This window comes from Nothoprocta perdicaria, unplaced genomic scaffold (assembly GCF_003342845.1).
Source record: "Nothoprocta perdicaria isolate Ctin4 unplaced genomic scaffold, notPer1 scaffold_110, whole genome shotgun sequence".
Lineage (NCBI taxonomy): Eukaryota > Metazoa > Chordata > Aves > Tinamiformes > Tinamidae > Nothoprocta > Nothoprocta perdicaria.
In genome coordinates, this window is record NW_020454206.1 from 1,914,058 (window position 1) to 1,939,246 (window position 25,189).

General features: G+C 42.2%; 1 protein-coding gene across 1 annotated transcript; it reads right to left on the reverse strand.

The window, feature by feature from the left end:
- Positions 1-6,970: 6,970 nt before the first annotated feature.
- TMEM273 (transmembrane protein 273) lies at positions 6,971-24,054 on the reverse strand. Its single transcript, XM_026050523.1, has 6 exons — positions 23,965-24,054; positions 19,918-19,968; positions 19,031-19,141; positions 16,826-16,850; positions 8,694-8,720; positions 6,971-7,533 (listed from the first exon to the last, which is right to left on the reverse strand). The coding sequence occupies exons 1-6, from the start codon at positions 24,017-24,019 to the stop codon at positions 7,491-7,493; spliced, it is 312 nt and encodes a 103-aa protein (XP_025906308.1). The 5' UTR covers positions 24,020-24,054; the 3' UTR covers positions 6,971-7,490.
- Positions 24,055-25,189: the final 1,135 nt, after the last annotated feature.

Genomic DNA, 25,189 nt, shown 5'->3' on the forward strand with positions numbered 1-25,189 from the left:
ACAGTTATTCCAGCTAGAGGGGGTCAGAAAGGCAGCTGCATGTGATAAAAATCTTTCATTTTTCTTAAATGTAATTTACCAGAGGATTGGCATGTATTGGCTGCCCCAAACTGGTGGGCTGTACTGGCCTGTCTAATTTGTGGCTGCTTTACTGCTACATATGCTAGGAGATGTGTGCTCTGCATGTAAACAAATATGTCCTGGGAGCTGCAGAACTGTTGGTCCCAACCAATTTGTATCATGGGCTTGATGGACTTTTTAGCTAAGTATGACCACAGCTAGGTCTTTAAATGAGAGCAGTCAGGAGACTGCCCCAGCCTTGGGAAAAAGCCTTGGTTGGAATTTTATGTCTGTCTTGGACACTAGGATCCATGAGACAGGGTGTTCTAGCTGAAAGGTGGGCTCTCTGGTGTCTAATAGGGGTCAACACCTGACTGAAGTGTTTCCAACAAGTTCTTTAGGATCTCCCACTTGGATTCTCTGTTTTCTAATATGGTGATGCTCACAACCTTCTTTCAACCAGCGATGGCACTAATATGGTCTTTCCCTAGCTGCCTGTCTGCATAAAACATAGTGGATCATAACTGTCTTGAAGGCTTCTGCCCTTCAGTCAAATCCTGGCTGAAACTGGCCCGTCTATCTGAAAGTTGGTGGGAGGAGGTCCCAGCACTTTATGGTGGCTCCATGCCTTCATTTTCAAAGTGTGGAAGGATCTTCCATAGGCAGATTAGTGCCTGGTGTACCAGGAAATATCCTGAGTTCAGCTCTTCCAAAGAACAAAGATGCTCTGAACCCAAACTACAGTGGAGCTACTGCCAGCAACATGTGTGGAAAGCTCACCAAGTCATAAGGTTCATTCTGCTCAAGTCTACCCTTCACTTTCAGTGTAGATGAAGTGTCTATATTACCCTGCTATAGTACAATAATTAATATTGTTTTAAAACAGGGTCTGCTTCTCTTCTTATACCATTTAAAATCCACACAACTCAGTTGACTTAATTTGCTCTTAATTTTCCTCAGCATGAAAGAGGCTAATTTTTACCCTCAGTGTAAAGTCGCATTGATTTCATTAATGCTATTACATTAGTGTCAATTGGCACTGTCCTAAAGGACTAAAAGGCATAATCCTCTTTTAGGTTTTCCTCCAGAATGAAACAGAGAAGAGATTCTTAGCTGATAGGTCAAAATTAGGTATTATCATTAAGTACTAGGATTTTCCTTGAGAATTACAGAATTATTATGGCAAATAGGAAGCCTGAGAACTATGAGAAGAGGTAAAACCCATCTTAGCAATGCAACTGTATGGGAGGTAAAAGTTCTGCAGAAAAAGAAATTTCTATTTCTGACCAAATTCTTTAAATTCTTACCCAAGTCAGGGAACATATCCCACTATTGCACTTGAGTTTAAGCATGTACTTAACTCAAGAAATAGGGTATTTTAAGGAAATTTTCTCTAGAGTCCTGTGTACTTCCTGTCAGCTGCTTCCATGTGGGAATCAGGCCAATTATGTATACTGTTCTTGACTCTGGGGCTATTAAGATCACAGGCATAATATTATATTAACACAGAATTTGGTGTGCTTAATGACCTATTAAATCTTCCTAAATTATAGCTAAATTACAAAATAGACTAATTTTCCAAAACCAGTTAATAAATGTTTAGAAAAGGAGGATAATTGAATTATCCCTTGTTTGTCAGAGACAGATCATCTCCTTGTGAGAAAACTCATTTTTTCCCAAGCATGATTAATTGGCCTGACGAGTCAGAGATTATGACAAATTATACAGGAGGAGATAATAAATAAGTCAGTAGGAAGGCCAGGGAGCAGAGATCTAGCAGCTGGTGTTTGCTCTGAGGCCAGGTACTGTTCCTGGGCTCACCCTGAGCTATGTGTGATTCCTGGGATCCTGCTGTGGATGGAACATCCAGCAGAAGCAGCAGCCCAGCATGAGCTCGTTCCCCTATTTCCTAGGCTATTCCCTGAGCCTCTATCCGTTTCAGAGCAAGAGCATCCCCTTCCCGGCAAGGATGCCTGCAAAGGCCACGTGCCTCTAGGCCAGTGACTGTGTCTCAGTTACTGAGTCATCAAGGACATGAAATTAATTTTTCATTTTTTCCTTAGTCACGGGAAGGCATTTATGGTTCTCGTGGAAGGTGCTGCCATGGCTTGAACTTATTTTTCAGTTAAACTCAATGGAAAAATTAAAATCAGCTGTGGCCCTGCCTGGATCTGATTGGGAAGCTGTCTAATCTCCGCAACAGAGCGTGGCTAAGGGTCTTCTGGAGACTCTCACTCCTTCCCTGTGGAGAACCTGAGCTGGGCTTGTAAACGGGAGGGAGAGTCTTTAGTGCAAAATGTTTTTTTCCTCATTTAGATGCCCAAAGGTTGTAGCTGAGCTGACCATCTTTCTGTCTGATCCTGACAAGCACAGAGCCCAATTACTTTTTTTGTCTTAATGTGTGAATTCTGTGCATGTTACCTGTTTTCATCATCTTGCTTCTAAAGCCTGGTAAGTGATCAATATGAATTAAACACACTAATTTATCGGTGAACAGGCAGCAGCCTGTCCTTGGAGCAGCGATTTTGTGTTTTACATCTATTTCAAGGAGGGTGTCCCCATATGAACCTGTGTACCTTCTCCATAGCTTTTCATTGTTTCTCTTGCAATACTCTAATAAGTTTAAAAATTGAGCAGCTTAAAAAATACCGGAGTTACTCCCAAATGAGGTGAACGCTCAGTGTTTTATATTCCCTGGCACATCTGATCCAGTTTTATCGCAGCAGAATATGTTCGCATCTGCTCCCAGTCCTGTGAGTCTTCTCTCTGTTTTGTGGAGTAATTGAAAAATATGGTTAAAGATAATTATTTTAATTGCCTATTGACTCGGGAAGATTCCTGATAGCAAAGAGGTGAATCGAATGGGTAAATCAAAGGCCCTGGATTTCCTGCATCAGGACACTCAGGTGGTGTGTGGGGGATGCAAAGGAAGCATCGCCAGCCTCCTGTGAGGGCTGCGTGGCCTGTAGGAGGGAAGGTATGGTTTAATTGAATTGAATTTAATGCACAGAGGACAGGATCTGTGCATGGTGCCCACTTGCCTGTGCAGTGTTTGGGAGCGTTATTATTCCGCAGAATGATCAACCCCAGAGAAATATCTGGGCTTTGCTGGGACTCCTGTTTGTTCTAGCTGTGAGCAAAAGTACAGGGTTCATTCTGGGTTTAAAACCTTAGATACAATAATAAAGAGCACATATATTCAATAGGGTAAAATACATAACACCTAGTCATATAAGAAAGCAGCAATCTGGAGGGAAGGGAATGTTAAAGAAGAATGATTAGTAATAATAATTGCTATCCATGCTGGAATTGGAAAACACTGTCTATATTCTCTGCTCTGTCAAAGTTTTAGGCTTAATGTTAGGAAAATTTTCTCCACAGAAAGAGTGATGAAGCATTGGAACAGGCTGCCCAGAGAAGTGATGGAGTCACCGTCCCTGGCCGTGTTCGGGAAACGTGTGGATGAGGCACTTCAGGACATGATTTAGCAGGCATGGTCGGGATGGGTTTCTGGTTGGACTTGATGCTCTTGAAGGTCTTTTCCAACCATAATGATCCTACGATTTCCTGCATGGCCTTTGGCACTCTATAATTGTGGACGGGCCTTTCCTCCCCCTCAGAAGTGCGTGACTTGCCCTCACGCAGGGGCAGCAGGGTGGATTGCTGTCGTGCCCTGCTGGTAGGGACGTGCAGGGACGCAGCGCCGGCGAGCTCTGGCAGCCTGCTGGGTGCCACAGAAGCCTGCGGGAGGCCAGCAGGGTCTTCGGGGTGCGTATCAGCAGGTGTTGCATTTGCAGGAACACGGTTTCTTCAGCCAGGTGCTACGCCATCATACGGCGTTATACTTATTTGTCCTTAGCTTATTTCAGACTCCATTTACGTTTCTTTTTGTAGATGAGTATAAAAAGCCCTTTGCTTCCAGTTTATCGGAGGTGTGTCCTCCTTTGCTTTTGCTTTCTCGTCTTTGGTTGATGTGTTAAGGCATTTTATGGTCTTTTTCTCTTGCATGTGACTAAGTGTAGTTGTAAGAAAATGAAAAATAATGCTCTTGATTAAAGTGTCTGACTCTTCACTTAGGGATGAGAAGCAAAGAAGGATTCAGGCTGAGCATGTTTGTTTTGACAGTTGTGAAATTTGCCATCCTGTTTGTGCAGAGCCAAACCACACTCTCGTGTCACTCGCACCTCTCTGAGCAGATGTAGATCAGTGAGGTCTGATTTGCAAGATGCACTTTTTTCCCCTACACCCTGCTTTCCTGCACGTGCAGACCCACGGTGGTCAGTTGGGATTTTACCCGATTTATCCCCATGTGAGCATGAACTGAGCAAAGCTGGGTGGTTCCAACAGTGATCCATGGTTTGCTGAGGGTGCCCCGTGCTGCGGGAAGCTGGGTGGAGGGAGCCCACGTTGGACAGGCAGGTGGGTGCTGTCCCAGGCACTCGCTGCACAGTACCCAGGCTGCAACCTCCCTCAGGAATTAGCGGAGCCCTCCAACAACATCCTTTGTCTTTTGACTGAATGCCTCCAAAATGCCTCCCTTTTATCCAGTTTTCCATTGCCAGTTGTATCCAAACTGGTGCTGTGGGGCTTGGCCCCAAGCCAAGCGCTCCTGCTGCTGCAAGCGGTGCTGCTAGGGCGAGTTGGGGGGGCTGGCAGCGCAGCCCGGCTGTGCCGTGGCAGAAGGGCTGAGCTCCGTGCAGAGCCAGCCTGGCAGCTACAGCTGGGCACACGTGGGTCAGGCTCTGTGGGGCAGTAGGCGCTGCCAGCCCCTCGCAGGCACTGGCAATTGCCAACGGTGCCAGATCCTCTCCGTGGCTGCAGAAAGAGCCGTGCAGATGCTCCAGGCCCCCTGCTCTGCCTCTCACGTCTGCTCATGCTGTTCCCACACCCATGGCACACAGAAAAAGGTTTGGCGAACTCATCAGCTCTTTTCCAGCCTACTGCATTTGTCTGATCAATATTATTATCCTTAATTCCCTAGGTCTTGCCCCTCTACTGCTTGTAACTTACCATATTTTTATTTATTTTTATCTTTATTTCCTGTAGTGTACTGAAATGGTGTGAGAGAAGCATTTGTTCACACAAATAAGTCAAGGTAACAGCTTCCCTCCCTGACCACATGCTCACTTCTGTTCCAAGTCTTAATTAAAATGGTACTAAGGGAAGCAAATCAATTAACAGATACCTTACAAGATGGTTTATTCACTTACAAATATACACATACACAATTACTTACAAGAATCACATTACAGCTTTAGTTTATCTGTTAGCAAATGCTGCTAATGAACTGCAGTGCTACAGAACTGGGTAACAGACACCTAGGGAATACATGCAAATTATTCCAATATATCACTTTTCTGTAAAAGAAACTTTACATTTTGTTATATAAAATATGGAAAATTACAATTGAAATAAATAATATACCTCCCTTTTCACATTTGGAAAATTACCTGGTTTACTAAGCTCAGAAAAAAAAAATCCTTTCAGTTACAATAACAAGTTAGCACAGTAGCCTATTCTTTATAGAAACAAAATCCTGGGATATCTGCTGCTGTGATCTGCCAGGGCGCTGACCCTGGACCAGGCTGGGCTCAGCAGCTCTGCCTGCAGCACAGTCAGAAAGCTGAGCGCTGGATGCAGGCCTGGGTTTCCACATTTTTTTCAAGTCGTATTTCTTGATAATGCACCCAGCTTCCAGGCTGGGCTTCAGTTTAACATTCTCTTTATTTAAAAAAAAATAATAATAACAACTTCTGCTATATTATGGTGACAAAAAAAAATGGGGGGAAAGAAGAGTATTTTGATTTGAAACTAGTGTGAGAGCAGAAACTGACTCATGAGTTGGTTTGGGAAATGATGCTAGATGACAGATTAAAAAATCCACATGCCCACAGACATCAATGTGACCTAGAATTTAGACTTATTTACAGTTTGTGGTCTTCAGATGCGGCTAGAGATGCAATAAAATAGCACATCCCCTTTGGAGTTGTCTTGTAACAGTATGGTGTTGCAGTTCTGCCTATACAATACTGTGACATGATTTAATTATGTGCCAGCCATCTGCCCAAGTCTTTCAAGCCTCTGGTTCCTGCTGGGTTTCCTGAGAAGAGCAGTAAAAAGAGCAGAGGCTGCTCAGTGCAGAAGTCCTGAACTCCCAAAGCCCCCACAGTGGACACTTGCCGCCCTGTCTTTAGGAGATGAAAGTAAGCCTGGTATGAAATACAAAAAAAAATGATGCTTTTCTTGAGCCTCGTGGTGATAACGTCTGTTATGATCAAATATTTACGTGAATTGCTGCATTTTTGAAATAAAAACGAGGCTTAGAACAATCAGAAGAGGAAAAATCTGCATCTATAGAGTTATTTTCATAATAAGTCTAACTCTGTACTATAAACTATATAAAAACTCTACCATAGTCTTTTTGTAAGAGTTGGGATATGTTCACAAATCAACGTGAGTTTAATGAATTTATAGTCATTTAAACTATTTAAAATGTTCTGAGACAATGTTCTCATTTTTCTTCTTATCACTTGTCCTATAAGAGACTTGTAATTGGAACTAGGCAGAGCAGTTTGATGAATACAGAGTCCACATAATACACTGAACTAAGGCAAGAATGGAGGGGTAGGAGACTGGGTTTAGGCACAACTTCTGAGTGAATTTAGTGATTAATTGTTTTATATTAAAAATAAGGATAGGAGGATTTTGGAAATGTTAGCTTAGCTCGTTTGTAGAATGCTGAGAGGAAATGTTTTATTTCAGATGTCCAGAAACTTTATACTTTGGGTATAAAAAACTGTTTTGATTTCAAGACTCTAAAACCAAAACATTAAAATTTTATTGCAAAGTGGTATTTTTCATTTTAAGTGACCACAGTTTATTTAAAATGACTGAAATTAGTATCATGACCTGAAGTTAAACAAAGCCAATCCTAAAGCTAAAAAGAGATATCACTTTAGCCTGAATGATTTAGATCAACACTAAATATTTTCCTGAAAAACTTGGGAAATCTTGTTTTGCTTGATCTCAGATCACTGATTTTCTGAGTCACTTCTTTCATTATTTACCTTAGTGGAAGTACAAGTTTGGCTGTGAATTCTGCTGCTGAAATGCATTGCTATTTTTTTGATTACTCTGGATTTCATTGATTTTAGAAATCAATCACGTTCTTATCTGAGGCTCACCAGGGCCTGTTAATGAGCAGACCTCATCCCTTTTCTTCATATATTTTGGTGATATCCACGGAATTGGGGACTGCAGGCTTGCTGTAGACGAAGAAGGTTGGCAAACTCTGCAAACTCGTCCTGTAATCAGTCCGCCAGGCTCTCCGTGAGAGAGCAAGCAAAGGAGCTGTTGTTGGCGAGAGTCCTGCCTGCAGACAAGCGGTTGCCACTGATCCTCACACCAGGTAACTGCTGACTGCAAAAGGATTATTGATCATTTATGCTTTGTTGCCCTGGTACGTTGACGTCTCTAAATAGAGGGGGGGAAAAAAAAAAAAGGGAAAAAAAGGAAAGAAAAAAAGAAAAAAGGAAAAGGTGTTGCGAGTTAACAGTAAAATCTGTCCTTTTTCCCCCCTGCAATGATCTATAGCACCATTTTAAAAGCAGAATTGGGAGACAAGGAGATAAAAATCACAGGGAATCTACAAAATTGTCAAATTGTTGTTGGAGTCACTGTATGTACATTCATGAAGTTCCTTCCACTTACCTTTATTTTTCTCCAGGTGTTTCTTGTATCTTTGGAGCATTTGTTTTTCCCTGAATAAACTAACAGACCAGAAGTGTGATTCTGGCTGTGGTGGTGACCACCAGCTGCTCTCCCCCCTGTCACACAGGAGCCCACCCTAGCAGTGTGTTTTAGGCCTGGGAGGGCTGCTCATACTGTGGCGGGGGACAAGGGGGAGCCAGGTGGCCTAAGCATCTCTTTGAAGCTGCCTCCATGTGGGGCTTTGCCCCATGGCTTCACTTCTGGGTTTTCATTTCTCCAGCAGCCAGCAGTGGCAGTACTGGCTGATCTACTTTCCTCTGAAGACTGTGAAAGTTAGTTAAATTTGTACAATACTTTAGAAGGAAGAAGGGATTTGCCTTATTGAACTTGAGCTGTCATAGGTGCCAAGATTTTGTCTAGGACCTCAGTAATCCCTGGAGAGAAACACTGGTACTTCTATCCTACAGCAGAGTTACAGACAGAGGAGGAATTCCCACTTTCCCTGCTCACTGGTACTTCCCTGTTACCCGGTGGGAGCAGCTCCTGGATCTATCCTGCTAGAGGGTCCTCCTTGGAGCCGCTGCTGACACGGGACAGCAAGCAGCAAGACGGCACAGCCATGCTGCAGGGCGGAGAGCCTTACGTTACACCTTGGCCTTGTGTTCCGGCATGGCAGGTCTGCCGCGGGACCAGGCCCCACAGGGACCTGCCTTAGGCTACACGGACTGTCTGTGGGTGCCACTGTGGGCAAGTTGGCGGCTTTGGGCTCCACAGGAGCCCAGGTAACCCCACAGCCCTTATTGCTGCCTCCCTTTTCCCTGTTTGTCCCTTTCTGTTATCCTGGCTTTGCGAATACTCTGACTGTGCGTCTGCTGTCACTGCACCTTCCCACTAAGCCAGACCCCCCATCCTCTGGCACATACCTGTTCTGGCTTGATCCCATATTGGACCTGCAACGCACAGAGAGTGAGACGTTAGTTATGACTGCAGGAGCACTAACCCAAAATGAACATTCAGGATATCATCAGGTTAAGAGTGGGCAAAATACAGGAACTTCTCTTCCTTTCTTCACTGCTCTTGAGTCTTTTATTCAGTTTTACTCCATCTAGTGTCAGTGGCTGGAAATAAGACCCATCTGTGCCTTACAGCCCTCAGCTGTTTATATCCTTGGATCTCATGACTCAGCTGGGAATTTGTATTCATTGCAGTCCCCTTCCTTCAATACTACTGAAGTGATTTTGATGACTTTGCTAAGAAGAGAATTCTTCAGAGATTTGGCGAGTAGGGATGTGTTTCCTGTAATTTTCCTTACTTTCCTTACTTTCCTTTTTCTGAGCGAAACTTTGTTACATGTGTTTCATGTGTTTTGTTGTTTTTTTTTTTTTTTTAAGAAGAAAGCTATATTGAAATTTTCTGTTAGTGTGAAATTCACTGCACTAACCATTAGTGCTCTTAAGAAACAGCTAAGACCTGAGTCTCACCTTTCTAGCTGGAACTGGACATGCAGCCAACTGCCAATGAGTCTGGAGGAAAGAAGGATGCCAATTCCAGCCGCTCTGAGCTAGCGGGAGGGAATCAGCACTGGCTCAAGGATGCTGGCTCAGCACGGTCCCCTTCCCAGGCTGGGCAGGGGGAAATGGCAGGGATCTGCAGTCACCATTCCCCTCGTGCTAATCTCTCTCAAATAGTCTTATTTCTCTAAAAAATATATTGCCTTTATGTCATGTAGATTTTCAGCAGAGCCGTTTCCTAAGGCTGTGGACGTGCCACAGGGCTACTGCACTAGGAGAGAGGGGAAAGGCCTAGGTGGGATAGGGCAGAGCAGGACTTACGCTGGGGGTGGCACCATCCTCGGTTACATTGACTCTTTCCACCCCTGCCTGCAGGAAAGCAAGCTCATCCAAAGACACTGGTTTACAGACACTTCAAAAGCAGCATTGCCACTAGAGAAGTAGTTAAACTCCTTCTTTCCTCCTTTCCTCTGCCAGCACAAGCGTTTCTGCGACTGCAGTAAATTGGGTTTGGCAGTGTGTCAGGGATTTCTTTTAAGTACAGAAACAAACAACCTACTACTTTCCAACCAGTGTAGTGGGGGTTTTTTTCCTATTTATAATTCCTTTTTTTTTTTTTTTTTTAAGCTGCAGGATTCTGTGAAGTGGCTTTAAACTCATCTTACACCCATATTGACAGCTTTCACCCTGCTTAACTTCTATAAATCCTTAGAAGTAGCTCAGTGATCCCCAAGCTTTTGCAGCTTAGTAGAAGCTTTTGCTTTTACCTTACTACAAGGTGAAAGTCAGCATCACTTTCTGTAATACTTTCTCATTTGTTTTGGCTTGCCAATTGCTCTGATGAATTAGCTTACTCAAACTCAAAGAGGATGCAGGAAATTCTGTGAAATGGACTATGCAGGAGCTCTGATTTGATGGCATTTTATTTTTTTAGACAAGACCTGTGGAAGTGTGGATCTTTTGCTTTGGGAGATTTTGTTTTTTAAAGTTATTCAACAATAACACATCAGTAGCACTTTTATTCTTAGCTAAACCCCTGTTATCATCTCTGTTTTCTCCTGACAAGCCCAAGTTAGCATGAAACTACTTGGCCTGAATGGCAAAGGTCCTCCTTGGGGGTGCGAGTCTACCTGCTCCGTGGCTTCTAGCATCTATATTATCCTGCATGTCCCTTGGCAGTAGCAAAGAGGGTGGGTAGAAGAAGCATTTCTGTTTTACAGTAGCTCCAGGGAAAGGGCGAGTTACTCAGTTATTGCTGGAATCAGTGGCACCAGCCCGCTGGCCAGCAGGGACCAAATGGCTCTGGAATTGCCTGCAACAGGTGTCTGGGTATCGGGACGAATGCATTCCCCTGACTCAGCAGTTTGGGACCAACTCTCACAATCAAATGATTTAGAGCTATTCAAGACTAGCCTCAAACAGTTGTGCAGAGGAGTAGGAAGGAATAAGGATTCCTCTGCATTTGACAGCTGTGAAAAGGTCAACTGGAAAGGCAGCCCCAGCTCTCCAGAGAGCAGAGGAATCCTGGGCCAGATGCTTTCCCAGAGCATGTGGAGAGCAGCCAGGCAGGAGCAAAAATAGCTAGAAGAGTGGCTCTGCCCTTCAGGCTGGTAGCTAGCATGAGTGAAGCATGCTGTATCCTGGAAAGGGCAAAATGAATCATTTTGCTCCTAGTAATCCAGCCAGTGTATAGATGCATGTATATAAAACTGCCTGTGTGTGTGTAGGTGAAGTTTTCATTCCATGCAGGAATAGTGCTAAGAGAAACCAAGGCCTGGAGATGCCCGTAGATCGGCTTACTGCTGCTTTTTAAAGCCCTGTGTCCCTAACATGGTGCAAAGCTTAATGCCTTTGTTTCTGAGTATTGATATAAAGATGAATTTCATTTTACAAAAAGGATAACCTGGACATAGTAACATGTCGAAAGCTGGGCAGAAGAACAAGTTCTACTAGACTGGGTAGAGACAGAATCAGGTAGAAAATCCAGTGTACTGCTTTCTCTCTCTGTCATTATTGCCTCTACATAGAATGGCTATTTACACTTTGTTTTTGAAAATGTATCTGTTCAAGAAGATGAGCTAGCTATTTCTGGGGACATTTGCTCATTTTTTTACATTTACACAAATGTAAGTCCTTTACTTAGACTTAGAGTGTAGGGACTGAGTGTCTTTGCCAGCTTTGCTTTCCCTTTCTTGTAAAACAATAAGTTAGGAAAAGCGTGCTGATCTGTTGATGTGTTCGTATAACATATTAGTTAAGGAATGAATGACCTTGTGAAAAGTTCCTGGGAGAAAGATGTAAAGTAACATAAAAACTCACGATCAACCATTCAAAATTTATCTGAGGCCACCAGACATACCGAAGATTGTGATGAATTTAATGGCTGACTTTCTCCAGATCCCAGAAAAACAGTCCCCCAGAGTTTTCTAAAGGGAATATTTCTGGGAGAGGAGAAAAATAAAAAGTTTACTTTAGGAAAGCAAAGATAGATGCACTCGGTGGCCCTGTGGACCTGGATTGTTGCGGGTTCCTAAACCTTCAGGTGACTAGCAGGTCACTGCTAATCCTTTTTTCTTTGATGCTTCACTTCTGTTGTTATCAGGCACTTTAGGAAGGTGTGTGGGAAGGCTGCTTTGGTCACAGCTCCTGCCAGGAGGACCAGCAGCACTGAAGTTGCTTGGCCTGCTCCATGAGTTCCCAAGAAAGAGCATGGGTTAGAGCAACCAGTACCAGTCACTGTTTCCTACTCCTTTTGTATGAAAATCTTCTCTGGAGAACAAATCTTAGTTTCTCTGAGTAGAAACTGGTAAAAAGAGATTTCTTTTGCAGATGTATTTTTAGCATCCTGGTATTTCAAGTACTTTTGCCTGTGAGTTTGCCTGTAGTAGCGTGGCATTATATGTTTGCATCTTAAGCAGATATGATTTCAATGGAGAGTAGAGTGGCTGAGACAGTATCCTTCACTGGGTGGAGAGGGAACAGATAAAGTTACATGTGAATAGTTATCTGAGGCAATGGGATGCATTTCAAAGCCCTGTGTCCTGCGCAGTCTGCACTGTAAATCCTAATCCTTTTCCCTTTTGCACTGTTCTTCCTAAGGGCAAGGTCTCCTTTGTTTAAATGAGTTTTTACCTACAGATTTGAATGTGTGAATATTGGCCCCAGTTTCAGGTATTCCCGTATCAAAACTAGGTTTCCTCTTAAATTTATTTGTGAGTTTAAACTCCAGTGATCAGAAAAGCTATACCTCTCATTTGCAACTGATAAAATCAGTGCAATATCAGACTTATATCTGTCTGCTTGATTGGCTTCCTGTTTGGTAGCTGCATTAGGAACCAGTCTGTGTTATATAGATCTAAACAAAACTGAGAACTGTTTTCCTCTCCAGAATAGGAGTATGTTCTTTCAGTCTCACTCTAAAGCAGCTTGAAGGCTCTGAAATCATTAGATCAGACCCTGCTACATTCACTATCTCTATCTGTCAGTGAAGCTGGATATAGGCTCAGGCATGGCCAAATGCTAGGAAAAAGGTTTGGGGCTCCTATACGAAGGCTGATACAACCCTGCTGCTTGGAAGGAGCTCAGCTCTGCACTGAAACTTGTGCTTGTTAGTCCCAGCCTAGTCTTTGCAGTGTCATCCATCTCTGATGTTTATATTTTCCAAGTGGATGATTTCACCTCCTATTTAATCCATAGTGCTATTTTTAGAGTTAGACAACGTGCAGACTGGAGGCTTTCACAAAGGGATGACTGGTTCTCCTTGGCTTTTGAGGGGGCGGTTAGATGGAAGAAATGAGCCATGACTTGGAAGTCTGTCTCAGCCTCAAAGGTTATCATTTCACATGGGTTTCCATACTAAGTTCAACTGAAGGCCCTTTGCAGTTTGCCGGCATCCTGAGAGTCTCTCTAGATTTGTGCAGAACGTGGCTGTGCTCTGCAGGTGTCACTCACTGCCGTTAAATGAGGAGGCTCAGTGGCAGAGAACGGCAGGCCTGTCACCATATGCACCACCTACAGAAGTGGCTGGACTAAAATGCTCCTGATTAACTCAGATCTGATGAGCCAAGCTGGCTAACATGACGCATGCTGATCTGGACCTGATGTTCCAGGGAAATATCCCTGTGTGGAGACACCATTTGTTGTAGGCAGCACACCCGAGTTCACTGCATGTTCTTGGGAGCTGTGATGAGCCCTTGCACACATGGGAATTCACCAGGACATCACATATAGCACTATATAATTGTTCGTGGGAGTGATCTCTTGTGCTTGTTTCATGGGGGCATAGGGAGAAAGGAGAATTACCTTCCATGGAAACTATTTTCAATTATAGTAATTTAGGAAGTATGTTACAGGCTAGAACTTGCCCGATGGCATTACCCTTGGTTATAAAAATTTGGTGTTACAACATGTGTTCATTGCTCATGCCTGGAATGCATAGATATATTCTGTGGTCAGAATGAGGGGAAAAAAAAATCAGAGGGCTTTTCCAGTTAAAAGACGTAGCGTGCTCCAACTTAATGGAAGTTCTGCATTAGCTGAGAATAGTGCAAAGACTGTGACGTGCAGCTGAGCAGTTATGATTCTGTGCAGAAAACAGCCTAAAAGATGCACTGAGCTTATTTCCAAGCTTCCTCTGTTTGTCTAAAGGGAGTCTGACTCACAAGAGTACCGTGTTTTCCCAGCATAGTCTAGCAAAAGAAAGCAAAGTCAGTCCCTTGGAAGAAATCTAATGGAAAAACACAAGAGAATATCTAGAGGCTACTCTGTCTAGCAAAAGAAAATCACTGACATGCTTGGCACCTGCGCTATGCAGCTGCCAAGGTCCTTCTCTCCTCCTTCAAATATCAAAATGACTTCTGCATTTCATTAAAACCTGATCTCATGCCAAGTGATTTACAAGGGTGACTAGGAAACCCAGTGAGCTTCATGGACAGTTTTGGTATTTGTTGTTACTTGGGATGCTTTCAGACAATAAATACCTTTCTGCTATTGCAGCAGGTTTAAAATCTGTACCTTTTCCTCTTTAGTAAACTTCTGTGTCCCCGTCTCTCCATCCTTCTCCTTGTCCCTGCATGCCTCTCTCTTTGTCTCCTTCTGTCAAAATAAATCTGGCTGCCATGCACTGTAGTTAACTCAAAATATTGCTAACATTAAATGTGCCCAGACATTTTTATTAATACATTAAACTTGCATGAAATCTAGGCATTATAATTTAGCAAGCTTACACCAAGATGGCATTTGAGACTGACAAGAGCTATTAATTAAAAAAGGGACATTAAATAATTGTCAGTTGACATCTAAATTACTGTTTTGTTAGTTGACAGCAGCCTGCCTCAAACCTCTTACACTTCTTGAGTATGTGTAAATACCCCATTGAGTTTAAGGGCATCCCATTATGAATTGATTGTTTAAATCATAAGGCTATAGACCTGTGTAAATAAAGTGGTAAATGCTGTTAATTACTTCACAATGAGCTGCCAATGTCATGTGGGGCTAGAAACACTTCTCTTTTAAATATTTTGGAAACTATCAAGGCAGAGATTGATCAGAATGCTTCCTGATTTAAGTGTAAACATGAACTTATCATATCCTAGTTAAATCATTATCAGCTAATGAGGAATCTAACATAAGTGAAGATTGTCTACATCGAGGCCCTCCAGGAACATAAGCACATGTGACTACACTGATTGCAATAGCGCTGTGCTGGGTGATACCAACTCAGCATCTGTCCCAACCAGGGAGAGAAATTATTGGGAGAATTGAGGCACTTGTATGAATTATGGAAAGGAATTTAAAACAAAATTTGTCTGAACATGAATTCAATGAGTGCTTTTTCATTTGGACTAAGCTTTTCTTCTGAACAAACCATGACTATCACTAGTTGAGCAGAAAATTGTCTGCAGATGATAGGTCTCCAGTTCTAAAGAGGTGATATTTTGCTTATTATATATCACTGAAGGATTCATTTGCCTGTATGACTGGCGGCTACAAGTCCAAGATCAGGTGATTTCAGATGGTGGACTTCGTTTCATCAAAGGATTTTCCAGGCCTAGCCATTACCCTAAAAAATGCTATGAATTAGATTCTACAGGGAACTGAAGCAAGTAGTTAAAATCAGTTCAGACCTAATTGACACTTGTCTCTCTGGTGACCTCAATAAATGGGAAACTATTCTCTTGGCCTACAGGGAAGAATAAATCTGACAAAAATGAACAGAATTGGGATGTTCTTGAGGAGACTTCTCAGTACTTTTAATACTGTAGTACTTGTAATGCTTATACAATTAATACCTCAATACTGGTTTCTGGGGAATCGTTTTTTGTTGTTATTTTTGTTATTTTCAGAACAGCTACTTCAGAACAGTTACTTTCAGAACAGCTATACAAACATCCTCAACAAATCAGATTAACACTGTTGATGTTTTCTGTTTCAGTCTTTTGTTGTAGTCATCGCTCCTTTCTTTGTCTATATTCTCCCCAGTATACCAAAATAGCTTGCTGGGCATGGTATAAATACATCTTTTCTTTCTCCTGGCCACATGAGTGTCCTAATTTGTTTGAGGTTGATACACAGAAAATCTGAGTGTTTTGTTAGAGAACAGACTGAACAAAATGTGTTAATAAAAAGACAACATTTTGTGAGTTAGCTGTGTTAGGCTGTGGAACAGTCTCCCTGGGAAAATGACAGATGCTCCGTGGCTGGGGCCCTTCCCTGTTAGGCAAAACATTGAAGTACTTGCTGTAAAGAGAGCTCTTGTTTTGATCTTCAGCCGAGTGTTTACATATGTTGTTTAGCCTCTATGAAGAATGACCCTGATGGGGACGAGCCCATTAGTGCTTCTATCTACCTCCCTCAGAGAGGCCAAGAGCCTTTTTTTCAGGTCACTGGGTACAGCTGTTGCACGCAGTTCATGAGAATGCTGATTAATTCGTGCATTTTTTACTCATTTATAAAATGTTGTAGAGGGAAGCAAATTGTATCTATACATGTGGCTTACTATGCTCCTAAAGACCCTCTGTACACGTGCACCCTACTGCCTGCCTCTCAGAGGAGACAAGGAGTGGTGATAGCCTAGGCAGTCTAGCACAGCCTCCTGGGCCTGGGGATGAGGCTCACACCTTGCTGGGCATGGGAGGGAGGAAGGGGAAGGGTAAAACTGCATCCCTTCCCCTAGGAATGACTGCTGCATAGCCGTATGCCATAAGGCAGGTTGAAGGCAATTCCCAGAACTGAGATCTAGGCACAAGGTGAACATCCAACTCAGCATCTTTGAAACAAGGCCTTTGGCTTGCAGCCCTCAAAAATCACTTTTTTTTTTTTTTTTTTTTTTTTATCTTTGTGAGTTAGCTATTACAATAGATAACACAAACTAAAACATCAGCTGAGATTTCTTTCCTAATTCTGAAATGTCAAAATCTTCTTCTATGTTGTTTCTTTTTTTTCTTTTCCATGCTGTTCCAGTAGATACAATTTAGACAGCAATTAAACATCATGGTTTGTGTGTTCCATTACACCTTAGAAAACCCCCGAGCAAGGAGCCTTACCTTCTATCCATTTTGCCATCTGATTCTAAAGAGAGAATAGGAAAATGTGGTTAGTTAAGACATCAGGAACAGATTGGTGATAAGCCTGTTCAGAAGCTGTAGGGATGAAATCAGAAGTTAGAGTAGGTAAAGTGGCTGAAGATCCAGCTATGTTTTGTGAGACCAAACTCTGATATTAGTGGTACCATGCAAGCTTCCCAAACCCTTCTTAATTCTTCCAGATGGAGTATCTGATATCAATATTTTCAATACTGTAACTTTGTTAATATTTTGGCTATTTGGAGCTAGAGCGTGGTACATCCCCAGAGCGTCATGAGGGAAAGCTATGAGGACAGATGCTTAATGAGTATCACTCCCGTTAGCACTGCGGTGCAGTGCCAATTAGGGAAGCATCAGCCACTTGTCCTACAGAAAGCAGCATCACATTGTCATTTGTGTCCCCATGAAGTACGGGGGAGTTCAAGTTGCAAAATCCTCTTTTAAAAGACCTGCATCCCACTCCTGGTGGAGTGGCTCACCAGGTGAGCCGAGACAGTCTAAGCCACAACAAGCTCAACGATCAAGACTGTTTTACTCTCCTTTTCTACTGAGCAAAACTCTGTGACTGCTGTTGAAGGTGTGTGTCACAGTGCTTTGCTGAATGAGTAGGGTTAGACAGTTCTGGCATACTGGGAAATCACCTATCGTTTGTCATATGAAAATTAATGCAGATGTAGTCATAGAAGCAAATGGCTATGGATATAGAGGATGGCCAGGCAATTCTCAATCCTACGCTGTCATTTCCTGTCCTCGTGGCTCCCTCTATCCATTTTCCTTGTTTAGTTTCTGTTGTTTTGTTTTGTTTTTGTGGTGAAAACTGGTGACACTTATGAGAATTCCTTCTTTTTTTCTAGAGGCAGATTGCGCAGAGTTGGCACTTTGTATGCAACTGGAGCTGAAAGGCAGCTTTTTCAAATTCACCATGGAAATGCCATACAGAGAATAATGCTTTTGGTCCCCTAGCTCTCTCCATTAGAGGTCCCTTTTCTTTCAGTAGGCATAATTTCCCCTCACATTTAATTATACTGCCTTGCTGCTCCATTTTGTTCTGCTATTTCCTTTACATCCAAATTTTCATGTGCTACCGAAAGTACAGACCTCTCTCAAAAATCAGAAGCCAGCTTGCAAGGATTTGTTTCCAGTGAAGATCCCAGGACTCTTCTTGCAAAAAGAACAGTCTGATGTTGTGGTCAAGCCTCAGTTAGGGTTAGTACTGTGTTATTCTGATATACCCCTATCAATTGCTATTGTATTTGGCATAGTTTTTATTTCTTACTTTTGACTGCTCTTGATTCTTACCATGTTACCTCATTCCACAGAGAACAGTTGCATTTCAGCAACCTCCAAGGATTTGCTTTAGAGTGCTTTGTCATGCACTGCAGTCCTGCCAGTTGGGAGATCTGTGCTGAAGAGGTAGGGCCATTGAATAATGTTAGCTCTGAGGAGGTCCCTGGGACAAATTCTGCCTCTCACTAACTCCTGTATACCAAAATGAAGGATATTTTTCAGTTTAAGATTTGGGGGTTGAATCCTATAAGTTGTAAACACATGGTACAGAGGCAAAGGGCTCTTTTGCCGGTCTTGCTCCCACTGTGCTGTGGGGTTCAATCAAAGAGCTTGTGTCTGCTTAAAATTAACAACAAACAAACAAACATGCTTCGCTTTCACAACCTGAAAACCTAATCACAACTAAAAAGTTACAGGAACCCTGTGTACCGTGATGGAAACTTCATTAAGTACCACACCCTGAAATTACATAGTCACATTTGAAGGGAACAAAATCTGTGGCAGAAATAGTAATTTTGGCCATGAAGTGTGAACAACTCCCCTATCTATCCTGCAAGTAAATAGGATCTTTAACTTATAGAATACAGAATATAGAATAAATAGAAATATATTTTAAGAAAGAACTATTCAGATGGATAGCCAGGATAGCTGAAGTGAATTCTATTGGCTGAAGACTGAACTGATTATACTAATATTTGAATTTGCAGTTTTAGGGGCTCTAGTTCTTCAGATGCTTTTAAAACAGTTCTTCATGTGAAAACTGGAGTTGTGGAGTTGTAGCACATACAAATTTCCTAGCAGTGAAGCTCAGATCTGCTGTATCAGAACACTGAGAGGTTTAGAGCTCTGGATCAGTTATCAGGAGAGTGTTTTTCTTACCTCCAAAGACATTGTCAAGCATTTGTTTCCTAATCATACAGATTATTACTGCTACAAAAGCAATCGATAGAAAGGCTCCCAGAGTAACTCCTATGATAACATATGTGAAATCTGAAAAAATTAAAAACAAACAAGTAAATATACACAATTATATAGTAAACACATCTATTTGTATTCCAAGTGTGATAAGACCAAGATTCCGAAGTTCAGGTGGATCCTTCTTTCTGTCTGTCTGTCTGTCAGCCCCTGCACATCAGGAACCTGCCATGTCCTGGGTCTGTGGGGTTTGATGAAGTCTGAAGTTTAGCCTGCAGCACGGTTAGCCCTTGGGGCCTACAGGCCTCAGCTGAGTTACAGAGTGGGGCCTCTACATATTTTCCCAAATGACCTTCACCAGCCCCACTCCCTTGCCACTCCCTGTCTTCCCTCACACATGTGGGGGTTGCAGCCCACACATGCGACAACTTGAACATCATAGCTCAGTCCTCAGCATCCTGCTGTGCCTGACTAGTTGGTCCATCTGCCCTTAAGTCTTTCCTAGCATAAAGCAGGTGATTTTTTAAGTGTAGATGATGAACCCTATTGTGTTTTTGCATCCCTGTGTGCTTCTGCATCCCTGTGTGCAACCCAGGGTCTGCTTTTGGCTGTCAGACTGAACAGTGCTTCTGTTCAAGACTCATCTGCCATCCCTGTGCTCATTATTATTTACTCCAAAGGCCCTCCTTAAGAGGACAGGACTCTACTGCTCTTGACAAAGTACAAACATGCAATGGGCAAATACTCTTCTATATATAAAAGTACATTCTTAGTACATGCATTTTTGTTATATTTTCTTTGAACCCAATGTCTCTTCCTGCCTAGAAGTAAATATCTCACCATGAACTCACCTATTTCCTCATCTGAATTTCCAGAGGCACAGACTTTTGCTCTCCAAAAATCTGAAATGGAAATGGTGCAGCCAGTTAGGATTCATTTAGCTCCATATGATGTAACTCCATGTAGTTACATGAGGTTTACAGAGAATGAGAGGGCTTCAAATGCAGGTGTAGGCCCTGCTTTTTAGAGCAGCAAGCTACAAAATTTCTATCTTCTGCATATGCTTGGGGCAGAACATGGAGTTCTTTCCCACTTTGACTGCTGGGCCGACACCAAAGAAATAATTTCCACATCCCAGCCTCTGTCTCAAACAGATTTCTTTCTATTTCCTGGCCTTAGTTATATTTCTAATCCTAAATTTTCACAGATATTGAGCCAAGATCCAAAAATCTGGAGAGCAGTTAAAAAAAAAAAAAAAACATGTTTTAAACCAAATACATTTTGGGAGGTATATTTCTGAGCTAAAATTATTTTATTTTCCTCCCAATCTTCCTCCATAAGCAAAATGGCTGCAAAATTATTTTATACACGCAGGAACATACTCCATCACATGACACGCAGCGATGGGAATCGGAAGCATGAGGGAGGGAACTCCAATCACAGATATGATCCCAAGAGCTGACCACTCTACATGATCAAAATCAAAGTTACAAGAGAAGGAAATAATAAAAAAGTCTAAGACTATGCAGTGGGTGTGGAAGCATAGCTCCTGATTTGCTAGATTAAAAAACGGTTTCTTAGCTATCGCTATTGCCTATGAATTAATTTCATTATAAACCAAAAAAAAAAAACCTTTTTCTTCCGTCTCCTCAGTTATTCTTTGTATTCATATGAAGAATGTTTTAAATTCAAACATAATAAAAGTGATATTGTATTACTTTTATTATCCTAATGATTATAATGCATAGATCTTAATGTATGCTTTCTAATGGAATTAAACCAGTGACAGATTATGTGTTTTATGGCAGAAATAATATTTTACATGGAATATTTTATGTAGGTCAGTTTAATATATTGAGATTTAATTATTAGTTTCTTTTTAAAAAAGGAAAGGAAGAAAATCTCTGAAATAGAGATCTGCTCACAGAAGTAGAATATTTTCAGTTCATAGTTTCAATATAGTTTTAATTAAGTTTTAATACCATTTACTGGGTGTTGCTCAAACACCAATTGCTTCTGAGGACTGAGTGTGGAACAGCCAGCTTCTGTTTGCTTTGGTTTCTCCTTAGGTAGAATGAAGTGGATGGACATGGTTAAAGACAGCACACGCATGTCACTGTTTAATCTGGACACCATCTTCAGTTCAGATCTCATGGGGAGATACACAAGCAACACAGCACAGAGCCATTAGAATGGAGGGTAATATTCTGTAGTACTCCTAGCCTTGTTGCAAAAAAGAAAAAAAAATCTCCTAAATAAGCTTTCTGAATTTGGAGAATATTTGCTCCTAGGTCAAAGAATTTTGCAAGTTAATTCAATTTTGGCATTTGAGTGAATGGGGATCAGACTCAGCAGGAAAGGGAAGGACAGGGAAGAGGTAAATGCAGATTTTCCCTGACACCATGGCTGAGGAATGAGGTGTTATCAGGTACATTGGGTGCAGCTGAGGAACTTGTTCCTCTGGGCCCACCACAATCCCCTGCCAGTGGAGCAGCTGAGTGAGTGATCAACAGGTGTATAAATACACTAGGTTGGGACGAGACTGGGAGCTTTTGGTCTGTAGTTTCTGGGAGTTTCTGCAGCCTTGGTTCTCCTCAGGTCCTCTGTGTGTGGCGAGGAGTTGTGCAGAAAATTGTTCGGCCCCCTGCACCAGGAACTGAGGGCCGTCCTGCTCTGCTTGTGCTGTGTAAGTTTGTTAATGCGGTGCCCTGTCCTTGGGGTCGAAACAATGAGAAATGTCCTATGGAGCTGGGACACAGGCTGTGCTCTGAAGGGAGCAGGAATAGCCCATTTTTCCCACCTTATTAAGTAAGCAATGTGAGTGATTTTTAGTCCTGACCTGCAGAGATAAACAGTAACAAATGTGCCTTGTGTTCCTCAGTGCTCAGCACCTACACTAGTCCCTTTTCTCCTCTGCCTTCTAATTCTGGTACCTATACCCATATGAAATATGGATGTGTATATTTAAAAACATTTTTTCTCCTTTATTTTCTCAGGTTTTTCCCTCTGCCTTCCCATTACAGCAGGCTATAGGAGGTCATGGGACATTGCAGTAGCCGGGGGTTCTGTGCCCCTTGTCCTGGGGGCAGCAAACGGGTAGATGGGGAAAGAAGCAAATATCTGGGAACCTAGAGTCAAGGTGGAAAGGATGAGATGGCTGACGGTGAGTATTTGAGCAACTCCAGAGACAAATATGGAGTGCCGGTGATAACAATACAGAGGCTTGAGGAAATTATTGTGTTGGAAACTATTGCTGAAAGCTGTCATTAGAAGAAGGAAAAGTATTTTGGCTGGTACTTAGTGCAGCAAAATCCCCAGCTGCTCATGGGGCTTTGTAAGATGGGCAGTGTTAGCATCCTGATAAATGAGATCCTTAGTCAGCAAATTAAAGGCTTGGTTTGGTAGTAATAATGTATGAGTAAAGAGTCACTGCCACATGGAATAGGAACTTGTTGAACTCTATTGAATGTCAGGCTCCCCCTAATTAAAAGACCATAAACGTGGCATTGCTTGCACCTTTTCATGTGATACAGGGTGTGTTAATGCAATTTGTTTGTTTTCTTTGCAAATGCGTGTGCTATAGAGCATGCTTGGCTGCTCTTGTTTGCATTCCTCTGTTTCCTCTGAGCAAATACTATTGCATTAATAGGACTTGTGCTGTTGATTGTTTTTGTGCAATTTGTGCACATTTTCTGTGCAGGAGTTAAGGTGCAATTGTTGCTGACTTTCTCTTCCCATCTGTAATAACTGAAGCTGGTTACCCATGCCCCTGTCCTGCATGGGGAACAACCTCTACTCCCCTGGACTGTTGGAAGTGCCTGTGAAAAGGTGCAGAGCTCTCAATATCTCAACAGAAGGAGAGGGACAACTAAATTTCCAGTATACGCTGTGAAAGGGAAGACAAGGACCTGTTAGGGCCGTTTTACCCTGTTGCCTTTGAAAAGGACAAGGAAGATGCTCTGTTGTAGACCTGTGGAGAGCGCAGCTTTCAGAATCCAAGAGGGAAGCAAAGATCTCCTTTGATCTCCTCAGATCCGAGAGAGGAGCAGTAGATGAAAGCTGGAGCTGCTGGTCCACCTGCCTTGGGTGGCACAAGCTGCACTCGTGCGATCTCCCCAGATAGATGAGGATTTTCTATGGGTTTGAGGGGGTTGTTTTGTTTTTCCCCAAAAAAGTAGGCTGTCACAGAAGTTGTCCCTCTAGTGACCATTAGGCTTTTGCCACCAGAGGGTGCCTGCCCCCACTGCCAAACCTCTTGGAGACCGCGGTTACAGAGGTGCCCCCCGCTCCGTGTTTATCTGCTGCCCCATCTGTTCCTCATTACCTCATTACCTCATTACCCTCCTCATATGACTCCTGCTGGCCTTTGCTGCCCGTGTACCCTGCTCATGCCCTGCACAAACTGGGGGTGAGCAACCATGAAGCAAGAGGTGAGCTGTGCAGATGAGGTAGCCCTGCTCTGGGCTCGCAGGAAGCAGCAGAAGCAGCAGCCTGAGTTAAGAGTATCTAGGCTAGAGTCACGGTGACCAAAATAACTTGCAGACAGCGTGCACACAGACTAACATTTTCCTTATACTCTACCAAAGTAGTATTTACTGCACAGTGCCAAAGAGGATGCTCAGAAGCTCTCACCATGTCACCGGTAAAGGTACATAAATTTAACTTAGTCTTTTGGACTGTGCAGAGCTCATCTTTTAGTACTGAGGCTAGGAAACAGTGGCTAGAAAGCTCAGCAGAGTGCCACACTATCCCAGCAAATCTTCCTTCTCCAAGAAAGAGTGATCTAAACAAAGTTTATAGTAACATAAATGCAATCCGACTGAGAAATAATTTCCCCAGTCTTAGGAGAGTGGAAAGTCCTCTAAATGGATGGAAAAGCAATAAAATAGATCACTTACGTAAGAGAAGAAGAAACGTTGTTAAGATTGATATCCAACTCGTTAGAAAGATCATTTTGAGGTTTTGGCAATGGAGTGATTTCACAGAAATTCTCTGGATTTAGCTCTTTTCTGGTGTCTTTATAAAAAAAGAGAAGGAAAAAAAAAAAGAGAAAAAAAAAAAAGGCCAGGTCACGTGTCTATATTAGGAAACAAGTCACATCCTGAATAGCTTTGCAAACAGAAGTTCCTTTTTTGGGTTTAAGTTCTATGTAGAAATAAACTCCCTGCTTGAAAATGTTCTATGGAGATGGACAGCCAACAGTCAGTTATTTAATGCATTAAAAATATATATAATTTTAAGTGCTAATAATTATTTTTACAAAGCTGATAAATAATACTGTAATGAATTGGTCTCTGAAGAAGTCTCCTGTATCTTTTACAGGAGGAGTCTCCTATATTTAAAAAAAAAAAAAAAAAAAAGCAAGGTTCAAGGTGGGGGCAGGGGCAAGTTCTTACTGGCAGGTGATGCTTTTAGTTAAGTCAGGATTATTGTTTGAATCACAGTGCAAAACAGCCCTTCCTGTCCTTTAATAAAATTCACACTTCAAATTCACCTGTTCTAAATGACAGCAAAACATGTAAGTAAATATTAATGTTTCTTCTGAACCCTTCCTTATAAATCATTTCAGGTCCATCCATCAGGAATGGTAAACGTGAGAACATGAGCCTCACTTATGTCATTTTGGGCTTCTCCAGAAGCCCCAGTTGACATTTGCTAGTTGTCTCTTGATATGCCTTACTCCTTTGAAGAGCCCTTTGCTGCTTTGTATCATCATGTGGGTGAAATTCCAGTCAAAATAATCTTACATACATTCTGAATGAGAGGTGTCATGGGGGAAACTCTTAAGTACTTCTTTCTCTTCCTGCTGGTATGGGCATGTATGAGCAATCTGGTCTGCAAAGAATCTTGCCTCTTAAGACTGGATGAAACTTGTCTTATTGAATAAATTATAGCTGAAAGTACACTTCCTACTTAAATTATAGCTGAAAGTCATCCTTCCAGAAGTCTATTTTAAATGGGAGCATTGTAGACACTAGGAGTTGAATAAAGCCATTTGGACTCAAAAATGGCTATTGATCACAAACGTTTAGTTGCTCTGACAAGCTGTGAGTGAAACCATCTTTTTGTCCTTTTATTTGTTTTTGAAGAATAAGCAAAATAAGATGTTGTCCTGCAAGTAAG